This window comes from Camponotus floridanus, unplaced genomic scaffold, assembly GCF_003227725.1.
Source record: "Camponotus floridanus strain SB8 unplaced genomic scaffold, Cflo_v7.5 scaffold6, whole genome shotgun sequence".
NCBI lineage: Eukaryota > Metazoa > Arthropoda > Insecta > Hymenoptera > Formicidae > Camponotus > Camponotus floridanus.
This window is the reverse complement of record NW_020229769.1, coordinates 1,114,115-1,137,274: the sequence shown is the minus strand read 5'-3', so window position 1 is coordinate 1,137,274 and position 23,160 is coordinate 1,114,115. Positions and strand designations below refer to the sequence as shown.

Here is a 23,160-nt window from a genome sequence, read left to right as displayed (position 1 = left end):
CGGACGAATCCGCGTTAAGTCGTTAAAACATCCACTCAATATTTTTAGTTTGACATATACACGTATATACATTATTATAAAATTGCATTTTTTTCAATATTCACTATCATTATGTCTCGCGAGAATAACAATTTCGAAGAATAAATTACGGATAAAAACATATAAAAAAACATATCTAATGTGCGTATGTAAACAGTAGTGATGTGTTTTGTATTACACATACACATATGTGTGTATGTATGAATATTTTGTCTCGTTTGAAGCACCAAAATAGAGGATCATTTTTCATTTTTTAAGGTAAACATTAAAGCTCCTTATTCGGTATAAACAAACTATAAACTCTGCGGAAATTTCTATTTTGGGTTTAACACGGTTACTATATACGTATATATTTTCAACATATTTAAAGTGTAATAAAAAAGTATTTGTTATTCTTATATCAATAGTGTAGCTTTCTTCTCGCGGTTAACAGAAAGATTCTTGTGCCGGTGTCCAATAATGTCCGACGGCAAACGACGACTAAAAGAATCGTGTTTCATTAAATAGGATTACTAAGCAGTCGTTCGCGACCAGTTGTCGGGCAGCGTTTAATTCTGCTGAAACAAATATTCATTCCTCGTACGTGCGCACGTGATACTATAATTTCGAAAAGACCGGTGATTTATCGCGTGTCAGAATCAGCCAAATCTGCGACTTGGATCGATTGCAAATTTGCGGAAACGGTTGCGTTTGTGCAAAAACAGCGTTGCGACGGATTCTCTCTCTCTGCCAAGAAGTAATCGTCGCGTTGACTGTCAGTGTTATCCTGCGCTCGTGACCGCTCGAGCATCTTCGGCTCGATCCGCCGAGCACCCAGAAGGGGATAGTAGTCCCGAAAGCGCACTGTCAAAATGCGCACTAGTTATTCCACCAGACAACATCGATCACCGACGATCAATCGCATTAATATCCACGTCGCAGGTTTACTCCAAGTCGACAAAAATTATTTACGCGCAGGTTTATACTCCCGGGTATTATTTATGTACATCATTTAATTGTATCAAGTTGTATGCAATTATATTTTAATTGAAATATTAATCGAGAGCGAGAATTAAGAGAGAGAATTATACTTGGATATGGCAAAAAGGCAACACGCAACATTTATGCAAAGTCTCCCGGGAAGATATTTTTTTCCGGCAGCAAAATTCTGAAACAGATATAGGATCGTAGATTTTTCTCAACTTTAGTTTTCGGAAGAACAGTCTCGAGAGGCTAACGCGTCTCGGGAAACGCCTCGATTGACCGCTCGCTCGCCCGGACTCCCCGGACTCGGCGTATTTCGCGCGAACGACGTTCTCGTATCGTCCTAGCCACGGCCTTCGTCGTCGTCGTCGTCGTCGTCGTCGTCCGTCGGCGGTCTCGTTGGTAGTGGTGTAGCGATGGCGGAGGATTCTGTAGTTCGCAATCTCGCCGCAGCGGTGCGCTCTCTCGCCCGATCCCGATGGGCGGTCGCGAAGACGCATTGGCCGCGTTCCGTAGGCGTGGCGGCGAGTCTCCCACTCTACGGCGTAGCGCGGCGCTGATTGACAGTTGGCGAACGACTGCGGAAGGCGCAGGATCTAAAACCGCGCTAGGCGCTACTCTCCACGCTCGCTCGCTCCGCTCTTCTCTAACCCGTGCGATCTACACCCGGTTGCTTTTTCGTGGGGGAAACCTGAAACACGCATATCCCCGTGGCTGCCTTCGACCGCGCGCCCGCCGCTACGTGTAACACACTACGAACCTACCACCTTCTGTCCACCGGAGTTACGAGTGCCACACGCAGTAGTAGTCACGGTCAGGGAGGAGGGTCGCCGACGTCTCGCGGACATCACTCGCTCGCGCGGTCTCCTCTCTCGACTCGCGTCCGTGCGGTCTTTACGGTGATATCGTATTCACCCGTCGCGTACACGGTAAACGCGGCGAGTAATCGTCGTCGTCGCCTCGTCCCGTCTCGCGTCGCGTCGCGTCCGTCTCGTATAAGTAATATCCGTCGTAACGTCGCGCGCGCGTTATCGCTCCGCGACCCGGTTCTTACAGATTGTGCGCGACAGGCGGCAACTTGGAGGAAGATACGTATCGCGGAATAGAGCGCATCGTCGTGGCAACGCTGTTGTCGTTGCCTGCCGCTGCCACCGTGTGCCACGCGTCACGCGCGTCCCTCGTAAACGCATCCGCGAGGTGCGAGCGTACGCATCGGTTGACACTGTGCCGCGACGGTGAATAGTGCGAAGCGTCCTGACGCCCGTCGTCGTCGTCGTCTTCGTCGTCGGGCGTCATTTGTGGATTTCTCGCTCTCATGTTTGAGTATCGAAGGATGTAACGAGGTGTTCTGTCAGTGACATCATCGGGTCAGGTGATTTATCGTTGGTTGTTGGTGCGCGAAACATAGTGAACGTAGAACAGGACGTCTCGGTTGTGTGAGATAACTCCGAAGTTGCTTGCGGAACGACGGCTCACTTCGCGCTACTCGCGACAGACATCCCGGCGCCATCTCGATGTGGCACGCTCGGCCGACAGGTCCCGCGATCGCCTCGCGCGCGAATCTCGCGCTCTAGGTGCCACGCCACTCATCGCTGCTCCTCGTCTCATCTCCAGGTCCATCGAGATCGAGTCTCGTCCGCCGTCGTTGAAGACATTTCTCGTCGCGAAGCACGTGCCCGCGCGCATCGGGCAAGCGTGATATGCGGGATTGACGGGAGGCGCCCGAGCTGCTGCGTCAACCGGCAACCACCGGGAGGTGGTATCATCGGCGACGATGTGGAAACACGCGTATCCGGCCGCAGCCGTCGTCGTAGCCGTCGCCGAAGTCCTCCCACGAGCGATTATACCCGTTGCCGAGCTGTGCTGACGCTTGTTCGCGATTATCTAAATTCATCGGCTACGCGTCTCGTTGCGAGCGACGTCCTTTGAAATACATAACGGAAAACGAGGAAGAGAGAAGAGGGAGAGAAAGACAGAGCGGAATAGAAGCGGGCCGACGGAACGATTGTCCAACGCGAGTGCGCCTTCCTTCAACTTTCGAAGGAAGAAGGAGAAACTTTCGTCTTTTAGTTTGGACCGTCGGCTGCCGACGGAACTTGGAGCTCGACCTCGAGCCGTCGGACTCTACCTTTTGCCGCGAAAGCCCAGCGTCGCGTAGCGCGTCCGAGCGCCAGGCTTAGATCGCGCTACAACAGTGCTTAAAAGTGTTGTGAAGTGTCGAGGCTCGCTTGCTTACATTGTGGGAAAATACAGCCGCTACGGTGGCTCAGCACGCAGAGTTCCCCGGCGCGGCCAGGGCGTTCATGGCGCAGCCAAGGGTGAGTTTTGGTTACCTTTTGCCCTTTAATTGTTCGCGACGTTAGGCGAGATAGTCGATAGGCCGCGGAAACGGAATCAATTCGCGTAAAATATGAGAGCCCCGTTGAAGAAGCTTGTAATCTCGTTCTTAAAGTGTTCGAGACGCGAATTTAGTGGCGGAAACACGATATTAATTTTCTGAAATTTTTTTCAAGTATAGAGGGATATGAAATATGTATCCATAAATATTTTTCGCAGACGTTTATGAATGTTTTAAAGGTGTCCAAGTAACAGTATATATAACGCGAGAGTCAAAATCAAAAGAGGAAAAAATTATTAATGATACGGAGATTCCAACTTCTCCAAATGTCACATATCAAAAAGAGTCCCGTATGCGAGAGCGCTCGAGTGTCGTGGTTAATGCGCTCGAGTTTGTGATTCGTTCGCGAGAAAGCTCGAGTTTTTACTCCAATGCTGCTCGTGTAGGCAGCCTCGAGAGTCATCGGCATCGCGTGAATTATAACACGGTCTCGAGAGAGGCAACGAGTCTCGTCTCGAACGCGCGCGGATCCTCGCGGCCGGTGAATTTGAATTGAATATCGTCGCCTTGTGTCGAAAGAAAATTTACATGTCGGTCGCCACGGCATCCGTTTTGTAACCGCCGCTTACAACGCCGTTTACAACGCGCCGCGACGGCCGAGGAAAGAGACTGTCGCGCGAAAGGGTTGCTCGCGGACTCGCCGAGAGCGAATTTCTTATTCGCGCATTCCGTCGATTCACACGAATGCGAGAGAAAGAGAGAGAGAGAGAGAGAAAGAGAAGGAGATGGAAAGCGTTGAATATCTGTTGCTAGTCTTGCGGGCCCGTTTCGAGCCGATTATACGCATCGTAATCGGACGACTTTGACCGCGGCGTAATTACAACCGATAATCATAACACAACACCGGGGAGTAAATTTCCTCTGGCCTCGATTGCGAGCCGAGACGACGCCTCTCGCGTTCGACTTCTCTCCAATAGAGTACACAAGTGACAAAATCCGAATAGGGAGACACAGTTAACGAATGTTTGTGCGTCGAGGTCATTTCGGAAACCGCGAAAGCGCAATTTAGATTTCTCGTTGAATGCTCGTCTGCTCGTGATTATCTCGTACGAGTATTATCTCCAACATTTCGGGTTCGTATGTGTTACAGACGAAGACGGCTTGGCGTGTCAGAATTTCGGAGAAAGAATTTCAGAGACTCTCGCGCATTCAGTCGAATCGCGATGTGTGATAAACGCGCGTGACACCGCGAACACATAATTAAAACAAGTGGTAAATTGACACTGCGTTGTTGTCCTCAATGATGAAAGACGTCGCAATTCCGAAATACGTTTCTATTCATATCTCGCGTCTCGTAAATACTTGCAGTCGAGAGCTAGACGCATTATTTCTTCATTATTCCGCGCGCTAATGTAATAAATAATTGCAAAGTTATTCCGGTAATAGATAGTTGTCTACGATAATTCAATTAGATACGATTGTTGAAGCTTTTATTTTCTTTTTTACAATTTGAATCGCTGGAAGCAACATGAACTCGAGTCGTTCTTTTCAATTTTCAAAACTAAATTATACTACACGCGCTGTATAATATAAAATGTAATAAGTGCAAATGATTTCTTTCAACATTATGGAATGTTCAGGTTCACATGTTAAGATTTATTTTAGCATTTATTATTTTCAATCTTGTACATTTGCGTTAAGATTTTCGATATTTAAGTTTCTGTGACGTCATTTTCATCCAAGTAAATTTCATCGCGTTACAAAAATTGCAAATTTAATATGCCGCGATAAATTTTACATTTAAAAAATGTCTACCTCGAGAATAAAATCTGTAGCTGCGTGTCGGTTATCTCTTTCCGTGAAATCCGCCGACGGATGATAGAATCAGTCGAGAAATATTAACACGGAATTGTGAAACACGGATTGAAAATAAAAAATTCGCCGTCGCTTTATATTCACCCCCGACGGACGCATCTCGACAGGAGATTATTTCGATGCTAAACATCTCGTTGTCTGATCAGAAACGAAAAGCTCGTAGTTAGGGATACTCTTTTTCGGGGAATTAATTAAATTTCGTGCGTATTTACTCTTGCGGTTTACGCGCCAGACAAAATTACTGAGATAATTACGGTTTTCGTATAAAATCTTGGTCTGTCGTGATAGCCTTTTGATTCGTGAAATCTGTCAAAGTATCACGCGCAAAGTTAAAGATATGATTTGTGTATTGATATTGTGTGTAAAGAAAAAATGTATGAGAAACTCGATCTCTAGATTTTTAAATAATATAAGTAAATTTTTAAGATGAACATAAAGCGCAAAAATTTATAATAAATTGTAATATTTAATAAATTGTATATATTTTATTTCTAATTCAAGTGTGTTATATGGTTTTTATTTTTGATAGTGTCATTTTTTATTTATTTATGACATATTTACTGTCGAATATAACATTTTTCTTTTTCGATATGCTTTTGTAGATTTCACATTTTGAAATATTTTAATATTATAATTATTATTGATAATTCTATTAAAATATTTCTTATAAATCGATTTATAAATTAAAACATTGATTAAAAATGCAAAATAAGAATATATATCTAATTCTTTTTCTCTCTCTCTCTTTTTCTCTTTTACATAATGTGATATATTGATAGAAGTTTTCATTTTTGATATCATTTAGATACTAAAGTAGATAGAACAAAATAATACAAGAGATTATTGCAAATCAAAATATGCAACTTTCGAGAAAAGAATTGCACACTTGTTTCATTAAAATAAAATTATAACAGAATTAACATTTAGTGAATAAATATTTCTCTATGTGCACGTATATACATATGTACGAATATATATATATATATATATATATATATATATATATATATTCGATCTATTTAAAAAAAATTATATTTTTATGAGTTTCGTCTGAGACTTGTTTTGTCGAGATGCGAAGAATACTCGGCTCCCTCGAATAATATTTATTCCGTCATATGCAAATGCGAAATACTCGTGTGGTGGACTCGATCTTTAAAGTGAAGGAGTTGAGGATTAAATTCGATCGTGTTGACACTTCTTGATCATTCAATGCGCGCTGTGCTAAACGGGTCGTATTGATTCCGATAACTGACTCGGCGCAAAAGCAACGCTTCTCGCGCGCCGATAATCGTTCGGGTATTTATACTCTTCGCGCGTGTGACACGTCGCGATGCGTGCGGCTCTCAATGAGATATAAGATATTTTTCTATTTCTCTTTTTCAATTTTTAGCGAGATATCAAAATCTTTTCGTACGTTTTAACGTGGTGCTTTCAGATTTGGATTTTAATTGCGTTAAATTCATATAAATTTAATTATCTCGATTCTTGACGCTGTAAACTTTCATCGAACGTCACATTTCTTCTCTTTCTCTCCCCCTCTTTCTCTCGCCATGAATATCAATGTGCCCTTCTCGAGGTGTTAATTGCACTTGGCGAGGTAAACAGTTTCGAGTAAGCCGGGTGTAATGAGTATAGATGATTTTGGGTAAATAACATGTTTTTTTACGGTGTCTCAATCGCGGTCGGATCGTGCGAAACGATCGAACGTGCGCGTTTTACCGCTCAATTCTGCTTTCGGTCCCGATTACGCTCGCAAAATTGCCGAAACGTGCGTGCACGAGTCGCAAAACTCTTTAGCTCGAAGAATTCCTGGGGAATTGGAGAAAGCAAAATCCACGGCAAAGCTCGATCTTTGACAGATGATTTTTTGTCGGCGACCTAACACCCTGTCGGAGGTTGCAAAATATTGGCGAAACGTGATAAATATTCGAGCGCCAGATGCGCACGTTTACCGAAGGAACGACAACGCGCGAGTGTCTGGTAACTTTTCAGTCTGCTTGTGAACGATGACAGGTATCGGGAATTCAAATGACCGCAAATACGATAAACATTAAATTTATTTGATAGTTTTACCGATTTTTAATCTCATTTATTCATTATATATAGACTGTTCTAAAACTATCCGTATATATTTTAATGACAGATATTACTCAGAAATATGGCTATGCGTTTAGTGAACTCTCACGCGTACTTTTTTTTTCTCTATTTATTATAATATTCTATTGTATGTCAAAGTCTCTTTTCGAAATTTGTCGCGAATAGATTTCAGGCTGTAAGAAATTCTTTTAATTTTACAAAACGTTTTGCGAACTTTTGGAAAATTAGTAATTACTAACAAGTCTCATATTAATTTAAATATGCATTATGATGCATCTTGTTAATAAATGACATTTCAATTTTATTTTTATTTTCCAAGGCGGCCATTTATTTCCGTAGGCAAGATTACATAATATCTTTATATTAATTATTATATTAGTTGAAATTAATGTTTCTGATTCTCTTGAATTTTATCTTAGTAACAAAGTAACCAACAGTATTTACGAAAAAAAAAATAAGTATAGAAGAAATGCGTCCGTTTCGTGTGAGCGTACATCTCGATGGGGAAGCAGTGTAACAAGACGATAGCGCGCGTCTCGGATTAAAAATTCCGACCGTGAATAACGGACGACTCTTGGACGAGACGAGGTGTACCCGATTTTTCGTCGTCCGTCGGCGCTGTACCGCCACCGAATGAGCCGTGATTATGTATTTATGGGTATCCATCAATCACTTTCGCTCTCCCGATTGCCGCGGATATCGGCCTTTAGCCTACGGATTAAAGTCGTATCGATTTCTCGCCGTTCCCCATTGGCCGTTGCATCGTGCTTTTTTTTCCTTTTTCGTCTGGACAGTCGTTAGGAGGCATATTCATGCGCGAGATAAATGGGCTTAACTCGGCTCGATGCCCGCGATTTGGAGCCGCTCGATACGAGTCGTCTGTTTCTGTTTCTCCAAAAATGTGCTCGCGATCATTCGGGTCGCATCGTCGTCGCGACCGCTGAAGTGTTATCGTAAATCCTATCAAAATACTCCTCAAAACTCGAGATAGTTTTATCGAAGAGAGAGAAAGTGTGTTTTATATATATTTAGCTAACATTTGCGGCGTTTGATATGCTTTTGAAGATGTAATACTGACAGTTAGAAGATGTAGATGCTTAAATTGTCAATTCGTAACAGAAAAGAAAATATAGTGTAAGCATATTTTTACGCATCAAGTTCACGGAAGTTGTCGAAATGATTTCCTTTCCCAAGACTAATTACACGAAAATTTTCAGAAAATTCAGAACATTGATGCTCGCGAATCGATAAATCCACAAACGCTGATTTTTTATCGAGAGAAATTGTGATTGACGAGAAGATTACATATATATATAATTCGATGTTCTCTGTGCAGCAAATTATATATACATGTATTAGTTAATACATGTATTTGTGAACTCTCGCGGCATGTCTTGGTAACATTCCGAATTTTCTGAAAACTCCTAATCCTTTCCGTCTCTAGTGTTGAGAAAGGAAAACATTCCCAACTATTCTATAAACTCACTTATATGCGGATAAAAATGAAAAATTAAACCAAAAGTATATATTTGCTAAATATATAATTTTTATATTCTTTTTTTCTAAACTGGCAAATTAATTTTTTTTTTAAATCTAAGAGGACGAAACTAGTATACTACAAAATGTGTAACATATAATTTATTTATTTAACATTATGTAATTTCTGTTATGAAGGAAACATTTTATTTTAATGTGATACTCGTAGCGTAACCACTTCAGGGTTAATTCCCTAAGTTTTACGCTACCGCGATTTATATTGTTAGATTTTCTATTTTAACGTAATGAAAGAAGCGATAGGTAAGATAACAAGGCGCGAGCTGTCTTACGGGAACTTTATCTGATTTTATATGAAGTGTTTGAGATAATTGAATTTCTAAGGAACTAATTACTGCCATGTACGATAATTATATTTCATATATCGCGTTTAATTGTATGTGCGGTGAAGAAAAGAAAAACGTTAAATATTTCGGAATAACATCTGAAATAGAAGGAGTTTAACATTGAGAAAATATGTCTTTTATAAGTAAAAACGGTATTACGCAGTATTTTCCAAATTGATATTGATCACAAAATGTAAATGTTTAAAAATTTTTTTTAAAATATTGACTGTCCTTTTATGATATTGACAGCGAAAGCGTCCGTAAGTAGTACAATGTCGTCAATCGATATCATCGGCGAAAGTTTTATTATAAATTGTAAATTTCACTCGTCGTGTTAAATAATAATCAATCTATCTCTCGTTTATATATTTTCCGCCAGGGGATTCTCCCTCTTGGTGAACGAGTTTTATTTTCATGCCGACACTAAATGTCAAATGAAAATTTCGACGCAAAAGTTTGTTTCGAAATAAAACATTATGGCTGACGTGGAGAGCTCGCGAATATGCTTGCCGATTTCGAGACGAGCTTGCTCCGCCGTAAAACATCATCAACAGTCCTGTCTTTTCCTCTGCGACATCTCGATATTCAAAGTCATCATTTTCTGTCAAGTAATTACAATGTTGTATACGTATTTAATTAATTATCGTCGATCTCAATAAAAATAACATTTACGCGAAGAGTTATTCGGATAATATCATATATCGGGGAGCGATGACGAGTCTGGCGATGCCAAAGACGGATTTTATTTTCCCTTGAAATCTTTTCAGCGAAATCTCTCGCATTACGCCTCTCTCGCGAGAGATTAATAGCCGGGTAGGACGCCTCCGATATTTCTTCGCGCGCGATACGTTATACAATTCTGAAATTGATTTCAACGCCGGCTGTGCGCGCCGTGCAACGGAGATAGAGGTGGAGTGCATTAGAGGGAAGGAGAGAAGAGTGAAAAAGTGCGAGAAAAAAAGATGTAGAGACGGAGAGCCAATGTTGTCGGGTTATTGGCGTTTACCTCGTCGGCTCGCAAAATTCGCCGACGGCGGCACCTCCATCATTCGGCAATTTTCTGAGTCCTCGGAGTCCCGGTGATCCGCCGGGGATCGCGATATTCCGCCGATTTATATTTTCACCCGAAGATAATCGTCGTGAGTATTACAGAGCTGCGTGTCTCATCCTTCTTCTCTCTCTCTCTCTTTTGCGCGCATCCCTCTCTCTCCTCGACGTTTTTTTTTTCGCAATTTATACCGAGATGCTTAAGCGCTTGCCTTGACCTATCTACTTATAAATGGCGGTCGTTTATCAGGCTTTGCTAAATTTCCCTCGGTTCTCGGGGCCTGTCGAGCCAGTTGCACGAAACCGAAACGGCTTTCCGTACGCGCGCCTTGTTTACGCAAAAACGTCATTTCCATACGTCGGAATTCTCGCGTCTTGCATTAATCCCCTGTGACAGGAGAAATTTGTATATTAACCTTAGGATGCATTATTCAATTTTTGTCTCGGACGAACGTTATGCGCAAACATAATTCAGCACTTAAGTAGTCGCATGAATTTTCATGTGACATTCGTAGTTTATTTCACGCTAGTATAACATATATTTAGCTATGCGCCCAAAGAAATTAACTCGATTGAATTTACTTAAGAAGATGAGCAAGAGAAGTGGAGTAATTTATTATAGAAGCACTATATACATATACTATATATATATATTAACACGATCCGGTATATAAAATCTACCCGTCGTTTTCTCGTACCGCTTCCGGAAATATCTTTTCCACATCAAGTCGGTTCATCGCTCGTAACGTCTCGGTGACAGTCCGACATCGTCGCGACGTCATGTTGTAACTTCTTCGCCGTTTCGGTCGCAAATTAGCGCTAAACTGTCCGCGTATAACGATTGTATTGTATATGTGGCATGCTTATGTGCTCTCGAGCCGACTTTGTCGCGTGTCTTCTCCGCGACGTTGACGAGGACGACGATGACGAGCTTCATCGCAGATCGTTCCATGATCGCGTCTTGAGAGGCACAAGACACCCCGCTTTTTCTACTACCCTTTAAGATATTCCGCTCAAGTGATATCTTCATGCCGTCGTGACGGTGAATTATTGTTCGTGGCCTTCTTCAGTCCTCGGCACGGGATTCGCATTCTAGACGCGACGTGTCCGCGCGCTACCGGATACTTTGACGTCGTTTTTCGCGAATAAATAAAACTTGCGTGTTTGCACGAATAGAGAAATCAAAAGTAAAATTATTTATGATAGAGAGACATAATTTATCGCGTGTTCACATACATATAATATTATGAAAGTATATTTCCAAATATTTATTATAAATAATGTCTGCTATTATTTAATTGTCATGTTGCAAAAAATGAGGAATGTTAAAATCTTTTTATAAAATATTCATAAAAAATTCATAAAAATATTCATAATTTCCTAACCTTAGCATAAATCTTCAATCGATATGAAATCAGCGTTTTATGTAACAATCTATCTATGTAACAAGAAGTGTGTCGAGCTTTCAGAGATTCACATGTAAATATTTATGTGAAACATTGATGAAGATATTACTATTAATTTAGTACTCTGGTTCTTCGCAACATTATATCGCCGCATTTTGGCGATATGAGAATGTTGCGCTGGAAAGATCGAATTTTAATCGGCGCGTTATACTTGCATTCTACTCCAAGGCGACTTTAATGCGCGTATTGGATTAATTCAAGCGATATCAAGCTCATTCGATTCGCCTCATGTGATTTTCATAATTCTGACATGTTTTTGGCGCACGAGCATAAATCAAATTAATCGAAAGCTTGGCATACATACTTGTTTCTCATATTTACATAGCGTTGTATTACAATAGCAATTGCAATCGCATCCCAGATTTTTATGTCGACATATTTTTTCTGCTCAAGTAGATTAAGTACAGTAAGGATTCTCTCTCGGAGAGAACATATGGAAAAGATGATACGAGACCCCACTACAATGTCATGTTTTTTTTTTTTAAGTAAGTTTGTATCAATCATAATTTTGCGACTTTATATTCGTGGGACGAGTATCAGCTGATCGCTTCTAAGGATATTATATTTCAAAATCAAGTGCACGACATGCAATGTCGAAAATAGGCAAATTAAATTGAAAAAAAACGCAGATGGCTTGCGATATTTTTGCAATGTCACTTTGTAACGGACGGAATTACATTTTTCTAGATTGTATAGAATTTCCCTCCTTCCTCCGGTCGGGAAGGTAAAACCGCGAATTCCCGCCGCCACTTGTTTTCGCGACGGAATTACGCGGCATTCCGAGGCCGACGCTAGAATTAAGCAATTAACGATAATAATCGGCTTGCTTTCGTTCCCGCGCCGACTGCCGTGGCACAAACCGCGGACTTGGACGAAAAATCAATGCTTCCATATCCGATTGACCGACCGATCGCGATCGATCGAGGCGGGTCTCCAGGCTTTCAATTCGTCAAGCACCCTGTCGATACGCCGCGCTCTCGAATTTGTCTGGCAATTAGCGCACTTTTGCTCGTCATCCATCAGCTTTGCATCGGCGCGAGAACTTTATTGCTAGAAATCACGAGGTCTTGCCCTTTTTTTGCGGTATTCTGGTAAATCGGCGCTGCTAGAGGCGTAATTGAATACGCGGTTATTTATTACCGGTCGTACGCGGTGGTATGTAATTAATTGTCTCTCCCGCGGCGATTAAATCTTACATTTTTCTCCGACAGCGATAGAAAGAAAAAGTTGACTATCATGATTCCATACGGAAATTCAGACATATATATTTGCACTTTTTTAAAAATAATATTAAATTAATTTTTTGCGACAATAAAATACTCTTTTGTTACTTGAATATAAATTATACAAATATGACAGCAATACAAATATGACAGCATTTTAAATTTGTGATTAAATTTGCATAATTTAATAAGTTTTTTTTGAAGACAAGAATTTTAAAATTTGCTGACTAATCAAAATGAAATTGAAATTATCATCTTTTTAAATGTGGTTATTTATATGTTCGAAGCTTACATTAATCGATGACGCGTGCACGAAGATTTTTATTTTCCCAATCTAATTGCTCTTTGTGGTCGCACACAGACCGCAATGACACTACATGTCGCGCATTTGATCTTAAAATATAATGTCCTTAAAGAGAAGCACCAGCTGATGCTCGTCCCACGAATATGAAGTCGCGAAACTATGATTGATACAAGTTTACTTAAAAAAAGACATGACATTCTAGCGGTGTCCCGTGTCACCTTTTGAACGTTTTCCACGTGTTCTTTCTGAGAGTCCTTGCGTCAATCGTTATAAACGCGCGATTCTAAATTTATGAGCCAACGCCAGAATAGACAGCGCCTATATTTAAGCCTTTGTAACCCACATTATTTCTTGCTTTTGAAAAAATTATAACATAGCATTATATATAAATATTGCAAATATGATGAAAATTAAAGATTATATTTATTTTGCATACATTTTATTGCCCAGTATTATATCAAAATTATAACAGATTATAAAAGATGAAAATTTTTGTATCATGAAGATTAGAACGTATTACGAGAAAATTACAGTATTACAAAGAATATATTCTTTAATTTATATTAATCTAGTGAAAGAGAGAGAGAGAGAAAGAAAGAAACGATCCAATACAGAAAAAAATATCGTCGCAAATAAGAAAACATCAATATATTTATGTATGTATTTTAATTTATAGGTGTATTTTAATTTGATAACTTTATGATTGCAGTACGACGATGGCGGGCTGCACGGGGGTTACCTCGAGGGCGGTGGTGGCGGTGGAGGCGCAGGGCTGTACGATCCACACGGTAATGCCCGCGGCGTTCCCGGTCTCCATCACAGTCCACACCTTGGTAGTATGGGACCGGCCCACCCCCAGTATCCACCGCCTCAGCCGCCACAGCACGTTCTCGCGGCGGCAGCCGCGGCCGCGGCCTCCGCGGTACCCGATGTCCACAAACGCGACAAGGATGCCATATACGGGTGAGTGTTTTCTCTGTATTTCTCTCTCTTGCGTGTACATATACATATATCTGTGCCGGAAGCGCGAAGCGCCGACGATCGGGTGAAACGAGTCTATCGAGCGCGATAACGAGCGACGGTTGCATGCGCGTTACGTGGCTTCTAAATGCGGCTTATCGGGAAATTATGCGCACTTTCGGCCGCCGTTACGACGATCCTCTAATTTGTGCGACATAACTTTGCATGAGCTTGAGTATAAATGCGCGCGCACGATTACAGTTCACAATCACGGTAATCGCTAATGATTATACTTATCATAATCTGTTTCCACCGCGCGTATCTACCTACCTACATACCTATCTAACGTTTGAGAGATTTGCATAAAAGTACGCGCCGATAAATGTTGTATTTTACAAGTGAGAATATTTTGGCGGGAAACAGGTGCGACGGCGAGCGCAGGAAACGAGCTTGAAATGCACATAAATTCGTCGTGGTCATTTGATTTTCTGAATCCGCTTACCTGACCTGCCTCAACAATTTCATTGTAACGGATGCGAGTCGCTACGATTCTTTTCTCGTGCTTTCGAGAAGAAGGCGACTTTCTTTTTTCTCTTTTCAATTAGTACGGTTGTAAATGTCGATGTTACGTATATATGTGATATCAGCAATCTAAAAAGAATTTAGATAATATAATTATTGTTAAAAGAAAGATTACTTTTGCCGTCACTTAAAAATATAATTTATTGTCATTTTATATTATTTCAGAGAAATAGAGAAATTATTGTTCCTAATGGAAATCATATAAAATGATGATGATGCATATATTTAGAAATAATAGAGTATAATTTAATTAAATTTAATAAGAGTATAATTTAATTAAATATTATTTTTTATAATACAAAAAATATAAAAAAATAAGTTTAATGAAGGATAATAATATCCTTATTTTTAATCATTAATAACTTGCATTTTGCTTAGAGAAATATTGAATATTTTGTCTATAAGAATAATGAATTTATATCGTAATTTACATCGAAATTGTATTGTTAGCAAGAAAGTGTCGTTAATGTTATAGTATCAAGCAGAAGGCTCGCCGCTAAAACAAAATATTGAAGAAAATGTACCGTATATATAGTTTGCTGGTATCATTATAGGATCCTCAGTCTCGAATAATATTGACGTTACATTCCGAAGCGACATGTCCAGTTTTCTGTATCACGCGCGATATCGTTTTTGCGATACATTGCAAAGTCGGACAGAATATCATTACCATATGGTTAACTCGACAGATAACCACGTTTCAACGAGCTGTCCCCGGCTTAACGATACTTTCCGCTCCTCCGCGATGACAGTACGTCACGTTGCTTTTACACGAGGTTCTTTCTATTCTTGTTTTTATTGTACATGTTAATTTCTTGCTTTTAAGATAGTAATACATATGTAGATTTATTAAGAATGCGAATGAGAGATTATATGAAAAATACATAAAATGGGCAGATAATATATACAACAATTTACGATCAATTGGCTAGATGCACAGAGATAGATCTGATGGTATCTCCATCTTTTCTGTATTATCTTTTTATTTTTTACATTTTTTTTAAATCGTCGACATTCCTGCATTGTTTTTCTTTGCATCATCGCAACTCGTGCCACGCGCATCTATCGTTCGTACGAGCTGAAACACATCAATTGGCCGTTTTACGAAGCTGCCTCAACGACCGTGTTCCGCGTGATTTATAGTCGCGAGATACCCCGATTTCTGATGTACCGTCCTAGAACGGGAGCCTCATTATTCCGTGCACCCTGTAATTTGTCCATTCGTCGTGTGCCCGGGCCCGACCCGAGGTGGAGATTCCACAACTTTCTCGGAACGTTGCTGCCTAGGAAGGTGCGTTTTCGGCGCGATTATACGTGTACGCACGCTCTCTCGCTGCCGGGAGGATTCTATTTTAATTGCATAGCGGTATCTTATGTTGGAATTGCAATCTTTTGAATTAATTTTAAATTATGTCGAAGATTAACTCTGATCGTATCCTTTTTTTTTTTAAAACCCGGTGGAATATTTTTATTTTTTAAACAATTTTTTAATACTTTTTTTAAAAATCAGAATCTCTTTCAGAATATTTATTCTACAAATAGTCTTTTTTACTGAGGTATTTCTGAGAGCATTTATGATTTAATCATATCACGTGCATTTTTCTTCATCGTGCTAAAAAAAACTTGGGTTACTACAAGGGAATACTCACGTTTAACTCACATAAAGTATATAATCCTGTTTTGTAGAATACGTTTTTGGCATGATTGAATTGAGTCGTTCGATAGCAGAATCCGTGACCATTTTTGTCTCATGTTTCATCCAACTCGATTAATTCGTCTGTTAAAGCTTTCCACGTGCGAGGAGATTGATGTTGCTCATGCTCGAATGTAATGAGCCACGGTAAAAAGAGAAAAAGTCAGGGACGTCTTAAGACATTTCATTAAGATGATTTTTCAAACAAGTTACATGGATATGTCAATACTTAAAGATTGATCATCTTACTCTAATGTACAATTTTGTAATGAAATAAAACATAGTGATATTTTACAAATTTCTTCAACACGCCAAAAAAACTCTTAATAATATATTTCAACAATAAATCTTTATTTGTCAAGTTGTCAACAGTTTCTAACATGAAATAATAATACTTATTTTTTAATATTTTTTTATTTAATGGTAATTATTTTTTTAATATAGTAACGCATATGCTCTAAAAATAACATTAAAGTTTAAAGCAATATTTATGAATAATTGTTCTGTCACTGATAATTTTTTCATTGCGGTTCTCTTTTCCGCTTGGTAGAGTTTTACGTAAAAACCGGATGCAACATGAAGACACGAATCTAAATCAATCACTGGAATCTTAGTGTCTTATGTAAGGGGTCCGATCAGCTTAGTTATTTAAGAATTAAACGTCTCGCGGTTTCTCATGCAAAACCGAGTGATAATTTATCGTCCGACAGATGAAAGAGTGATATCGCTCAATTATTGATCTCTCGGTGAAATAAATAATCACATCGCGGATATCGTTTTCATATAGTCAGCAATTTAATTAATATAAATATGGCACGATGGAATGTGAATAGTCGTCATCTTTGCATCGCGAATGACTCGTAAAAAGAATCTATAGACTAACTGTACATTTCTCGTAGTTTTCTAAGGACTAAAAATAGTTTTATGAGATTCTCGTGAATGTACCGTTTAATGAGGCAAAGATTTCAAAAACTATTATATCTTATTTTCTATTTATTTTACAACAATATTACAGTAGTTAAGAGAAATCAGGAAATTTTTATTTATTTTATTCAATGCAAAATAATGCATTGTATTATAAGTTTTTTATTTTATTTTTAGTATCGTAAAAAGTGTCAAAAAAACTTATAACAATTTATTATCTCGGTAAATTTCTTTTTTTATTATGAAATATTGTGAAATATTGTCTAATTTGATCGATAAATATAATTAATATATATAATGTACACAATCTATCATAAGCAACAAATATTGTTTAGCTATTAGTCAAAATATTTTTTAAGCGGTGAGATATGTAAATTGCGATAAATTAAAATAATTGCGCAACATTTCTTTTTCATTCTCGTTTCTCTCCTGACTCATATATTCGTGTACTCGTCTTCTTCTTGACTCTTATGACTCGTGTTTTACGTTCGATTACTTGCGTGTACTCGAGATTAAAGGACCGTTAACAAAATTAAGCCGTGCGTGCGAAAACGCGTCGCTTGCGTTTAGCGAATCGTAAACCGCGACGTCGCGTGAAATCGACGATGCCTGCGCGCAACAATAAGAGCCGTCAGAAAGAGAGCGGGGGAGGCAAAAAGAGAGAGAGAGAGAGGGAGGGAGGGAGGTGTCGATTCGAGGGGCGGAAACCGCAAAACCGCAAACATCCCCTGTACAGCGTACAACGGTCCAATCATATCATTACCTTTTGCGGTCCCGTCATTCTGACACCTCGTTTCTGCCCGTCGTTTGTCATCGACGTTGCACTTTGTGTTGCGCCGCGCGCACGACCGCGTTTTAAAGAAACGCGCACTTAAAGCTCGCCCCATTCAATCGCGACTCGTAACGCGCTCGGTGGTTTTCTCGACCGCGTATAAAACTGTACAGGTGATGTTTGATCCCGGCCTCGCAAGGTTCCCGCGAATTTTTAGGAATCGCACGTCTTATGCGCGGGGAGATATTTTTTTGCACGACTAGGAGTTATTTTGTAGTGTTTCGCACCGCGCAATATTATAAACGCTATTACCTTCTCGAAGAGACAATTTCATCAACTGCTTCGAGCCATCTCCGAATCTCATTAGAGATACACAAGAGAAGGAGAAGAAGAAAATCGGAAGAGTTTTCAGTGCGGCTGAGCGCGCGAAAAATCTAAATTAACAATTACCGCGCGACATTGCGTTAAATCGATTAGCCGGTGGTGGACGGTCGGTGCCGGGTAGAGGGACGGAGGGAGAGAGCCGCTAGAGGTGGAGAGGTAGAGGCGATAGAGATATAGACGAGGAGAAAGCGGAAAAAAAAGGATCGCTAGAGAGGTAACGGCCCACGCTGCCGCGGCGGGCGAAAGGGGTGAAGTCGGCGGGACTTTTTTTCTACCTTCGGTTCGGTTCGTTCAACGCGGTTCAGCTCGGTTAGGTTGGCGCGGAGGAGAGTACGTTGCTCGCGGCGGCCACGTCAATTTGTCGAAATTCGTTCCGAATCGTTTTATGTCCGCCACGCCGCGAGACGCGACCCGCTACCATGCGCACACAACGCCTCCACCTTGGCGGCTACCACGTTTGCTCTATCTCTCTCCTCTCTCTTTCTCTTTCTCCGTCTCTCTCTCTTTTTCCTCATCGAACCTCTCGAGACCCCTCTAAGGTTTCATCGCCGTCTTTGAAATTGTATAACCCCATGGGACGAGACGGAGCCGCGGGCTAAAAATCCGTGTCAATGGTCACTTTTAACTGGCGTCGTCAAACATCCTGTCTACGTCCAGGGATGCAGCAATTGCTTACTTTTATATTTTGTTTAATAATTCATTTACTTTGGTTTTATGTTATTGGATTCACTGAAATGCCTAACGCTTTGTTACATTATTTTTATTTTAGGGCTCTTGCCTCTTGTTTTTAATTAATTGTATTTATATTTAACTCTTGTATTAACTTACACTTATTTTTTTTACTTCTGGTCATCATATGTGGATCGCAATGTCTTGTCGTAGTTTTAGCTGTCTCAAAGCGTTTAAGAAAGAATCTACAAACATTTATATATATTCCTTGACATCTGTAAAAAATGATCATGTGCGATAAAAGTTGAAAAATAAATTTGGAGCTTTTTTTCAATCGATTAAGGACTTAAGGGATATTCTATTGTTAACATGGATAGTAAAATAATACATATGTGACCTTAAGTGTTAAAAATAGGCGTTTTTAACATTCAAGAACAGTTATAAATGCCGTGATATTTTGAATGTCGACTAAAGCTGTCAATTTGTAACAAAGACTATTCGGTAACGTCCGTCTCAAATAAATATCCACATAAATTAAATACATTTCGTAGAAATTTACCTCACGCATTGTATTTAAATTAAACGTGCACTCTTATCGTCTCTTATCCACTTGTCTTTTTAAATAGGTAATTTACATATGACTGATCATTTAGCAAATTTTAACATAAAATTTTAACGGCACGGAAGCAAATTAAAAGTTGATGTAAGCTTCGTTTAACTTCAAAATGACGTAATTTGCATGCGCGCAATAGTGAATCATACATATGTATATCGTTTTCGTGTTGTTTCTGAGGTTAAATTTGTATGTAATTGATTCTCAATATATAACGTAACGTGAATATTAATACAGATTGCAAGGTAAAAAATGGCAAAGTAAAATATTCCGCGCTTCCGTGAGCGTGTCGTGCGCATTATGCAACACGGTAGTTGCATATTACATCGACGCGTAAATAATTGTTTCCAGAATGCGCACCACGGAGTTGCTTGCGCCAGCTTTAAACTTCGATATTAAGACCCTGTTTGCAACACGGTGTTGCACCGGCACCAGCCTAATCTTATCTTATCCTCCTAATGCCGCGTTGCCATAAGCATATTTTGTGTGTAACACGCGCTTTTGTACGCGTAGAAGAATATTACGCGTGTGTACGACGATCGAATAGTACGACAACCTTTTCGTTTTTCCCCCTCCCTCCCTTCTTTTTCGAAAAGGATTCTCGAGACGTTTTTTTATGTTAAATTGAAAATCGAAACGGTTTTAATTGTTTTACTTGTTTCATTTATGGATTTTCTCTCATTTTGTGCTCTTTCATCTTTTATAAAGCAGTGGATTAAATGAATTTTTCATGAATGATTCGCTTATTGATTTATAGTAAAACTAGACTTTTTAAGCCATGCCTCGATCTGTTTCGATCGATGCGAGCTATGGCGGGACTAAAATAGCAAAAAGTAAGAACACTGTCATTATTTAACACACATCCCACCCATCGAATTTGCAATTTTCCTGCAAACGAACACGCATGTTATTTTACCCTAGTCGTTATTCACACGGGACGACACATTCCGTATTATCGATCGTTCTCCGTCATTATTCAATTTGTCCGTAGATATACCGTGCGTGTCGATAAAACGCGAATAAATCAGGAATGGAGTTAAAAAAGAAAGTGGCCTGTAGAACTCTCTCTAAATATTTTCAATCATTACTGGTAGGGTAAAATAAAGAATAAAGTCACTCTTGTGTAATATAAATAATATAAAGTGACATACGCAAAGAAATAAAATTCAACAAATATTCCCCAAGTTTGCAACACATTGTCCGTTCCGCGTAACAAAGATGAAAGGAGCGAATTCTGACGGTCGCACGAAGGGCTCGGAATCTCATTTTTTCCACGCGGTCAGCGGAGGAGTGGTCCTGCTTTTCGGTTAAGCGCTTCACGCTGAATTTCGCTTCTTCTGCCACCACGGTTGTCCGAGTTAATTGCGTCCTCGTAGCGCTAACAGGCGGCCCACCTCGTCGGTCACGCGCGGATAAGAGAAAAACGCGCGGCCGCGCGGAGGACGAGACTTTGCGTCGATCCGGATCGCTTTTTCACGCGGGCCACGCTTCGACGATTCAAGAAACGCTATTTACGAGCATCCGGTACCCGGATAACACTTGCGCGAGGGAAAAGGACGCGAAGGTGGATCTTTTTGGCGCGGGAATCAGACCCATACCTAGCGTGCCAATTCCATCGTTTTAAGCTTTTTGTCGTCGCGAAGAAACTCATTATTGTTGCATGAACATCTCTTTACGATATACACGCCTCGCTAATTAACGGTATTTCATCGATTTATTGCGCGGAGAATGCCAAGTTCGTCTCGCTCGTGATTTTCGCGCCTCCTTTCGCAAGCGCGTTACATAATATCGCGGGCATGGGATGATAATTTATCGTCTGTTCGCAGAAACGAATCGGGGCCCGGCGGCCAGAAGCTCGAACGGCATTAATTAGCATGCCTGTCGAGATCGGCGCTGCCTCGCGAAACGGCGTGTGCTCCAGTTTGCGCGCTCCGTTAGCATAATATATCTGCCGTTGGCGCGCGCGCTCGCTTGCTCTCGCCTGTGCCTTTAAACGCGCTCTCTCGTTTCTTCTTCCAGACACCCCCTGTTCCCACTCCTCGCACTCATATTTGAAAAGTGCGAGCTGGCAACGTGTACGCCGCGCGAGCCTGGTGTAGCGGGTGGTGACGTCTGCTCGTCAGAAAGCTTCAACGAGGACATCGCCGTTTTCTCAAAACAGGTGAGTTTACAGTATATATAAATATCAATTTATTGTTGCATATATATATATATATATATATATATATATATATATATATTTATTTCGATGCGCCGCAAAACCGTCAACGTGTTTATATCGTTGCAATATATTATATGCATATAGTCCACTATAAATATAGAATATCTCTCTTCTTTTGATGTTCAAAGTTATATTCCTAAAGAATGACACACGCACACAATTTACATACGAATCATATAACGGTCGAGACGATATTAACTACAGACTGACACACTTGTGGCAGAAAAGTGAAAGGATTTTCTAAAGAGTTATAAATAACACGAGACGCACTCCTGCCGTTTGCCGGTCCTCGCGAAAATCTTCTTGCGGTTTTGTTTGACATACTAAACGCATAATCCTTCCGTGAAAGATATCCCATGGCGATTTTTGGACATTTGTATGAGTCACGACGAGCATTTCGTCCTGAAACAGTAGATTCATGCACGAGAACTGGCTGGCGCGTCTTAGGTCTCGAAGAAGAAGAAGAACCCTGCTTCTATTCGTGGGACTTATTTTTAGGATTATCGTTGAGAAAGAGAGAGAGAGAGAAATATTTCGAGACCCCGAATATATATATATATACCGCTAGCACAACGAGACAGAAGACTCGCTCGCTCGCTTGCGCGCGTGAGCAAGTTTTTTTCTCTATTCCCTTCTTCCTATTTTTTTTCTTTCCCTCTAGCGGCTCACCTGAGGCAGGTCCCCCCAAGGACACGCGTAGGTAACCCGAGATCCTACGGGGCCGCATGCCGTGAAACGATTTGGACCTTTTAAAACATACCATTTCGCCGTCTGCGTGCCAGCTCGTACACGTAGGTCTGCTCGAAGGCCTCGGAAAGTGTACCGGTCGAACGCGCGTTTCCGCGTGCTTTCTAGAGATAGTTCGGTTAACGCGGACATTTGCATCGATAACGTGAGACTTTGGAAGTGATATTCCGAAACTAGGACAACTAATATCGTAAATAAACGGAAGGACACGAATATACATATTCTATATCTAAAGGCGTTACATTTTTTTCTCTGCTATTTTTACACATGTCAGAGAGCGCGTTAATCTATTTTCTGAATAAGTTATACGTCCCTTACGTAACTAAGCATATATTGTATTAAATTTTTCGCGTTTGCACGATA

At 40.4% G+C, this 23,160-nt stretch overlaps 1 protein-coding gene across 4 annotated transcripts in view; it reads left to right on the top strand.

Moving 5' to 3' along the window:
* The first annotated feature begins 1,579 nt into the window (after positions 1-1,579).
* The window catches only part of LOC105252077 (homeobox protein homothorax), a 376,959-nt gene continuing 355,378 nt past the window's right edge, over positions 1,580-23,160 (top strand). For all 4 annotated transcript variants that reach the window (XM_025413054.1, XM_011259291.2, XM_025413053.1 and 1 more), the window contains exons 1-3: positions 1,580-3,320; positions 13,942-14,195; positions 21,849-21,990. In XM_025413054.1, the coding sequence (XP_025268839.1) occupies positions 3,306-3,320; positions 13,942-14,195; positions 21,849-21,990 (411 nt within the window). In that variant the 5' untranslated portion in view covers positions 1,580-3,305. The remainder of the gene's footprint in view (positions 3,321-13,941; positions 14,196-21,848; positions 21,991-23,160) is intronic.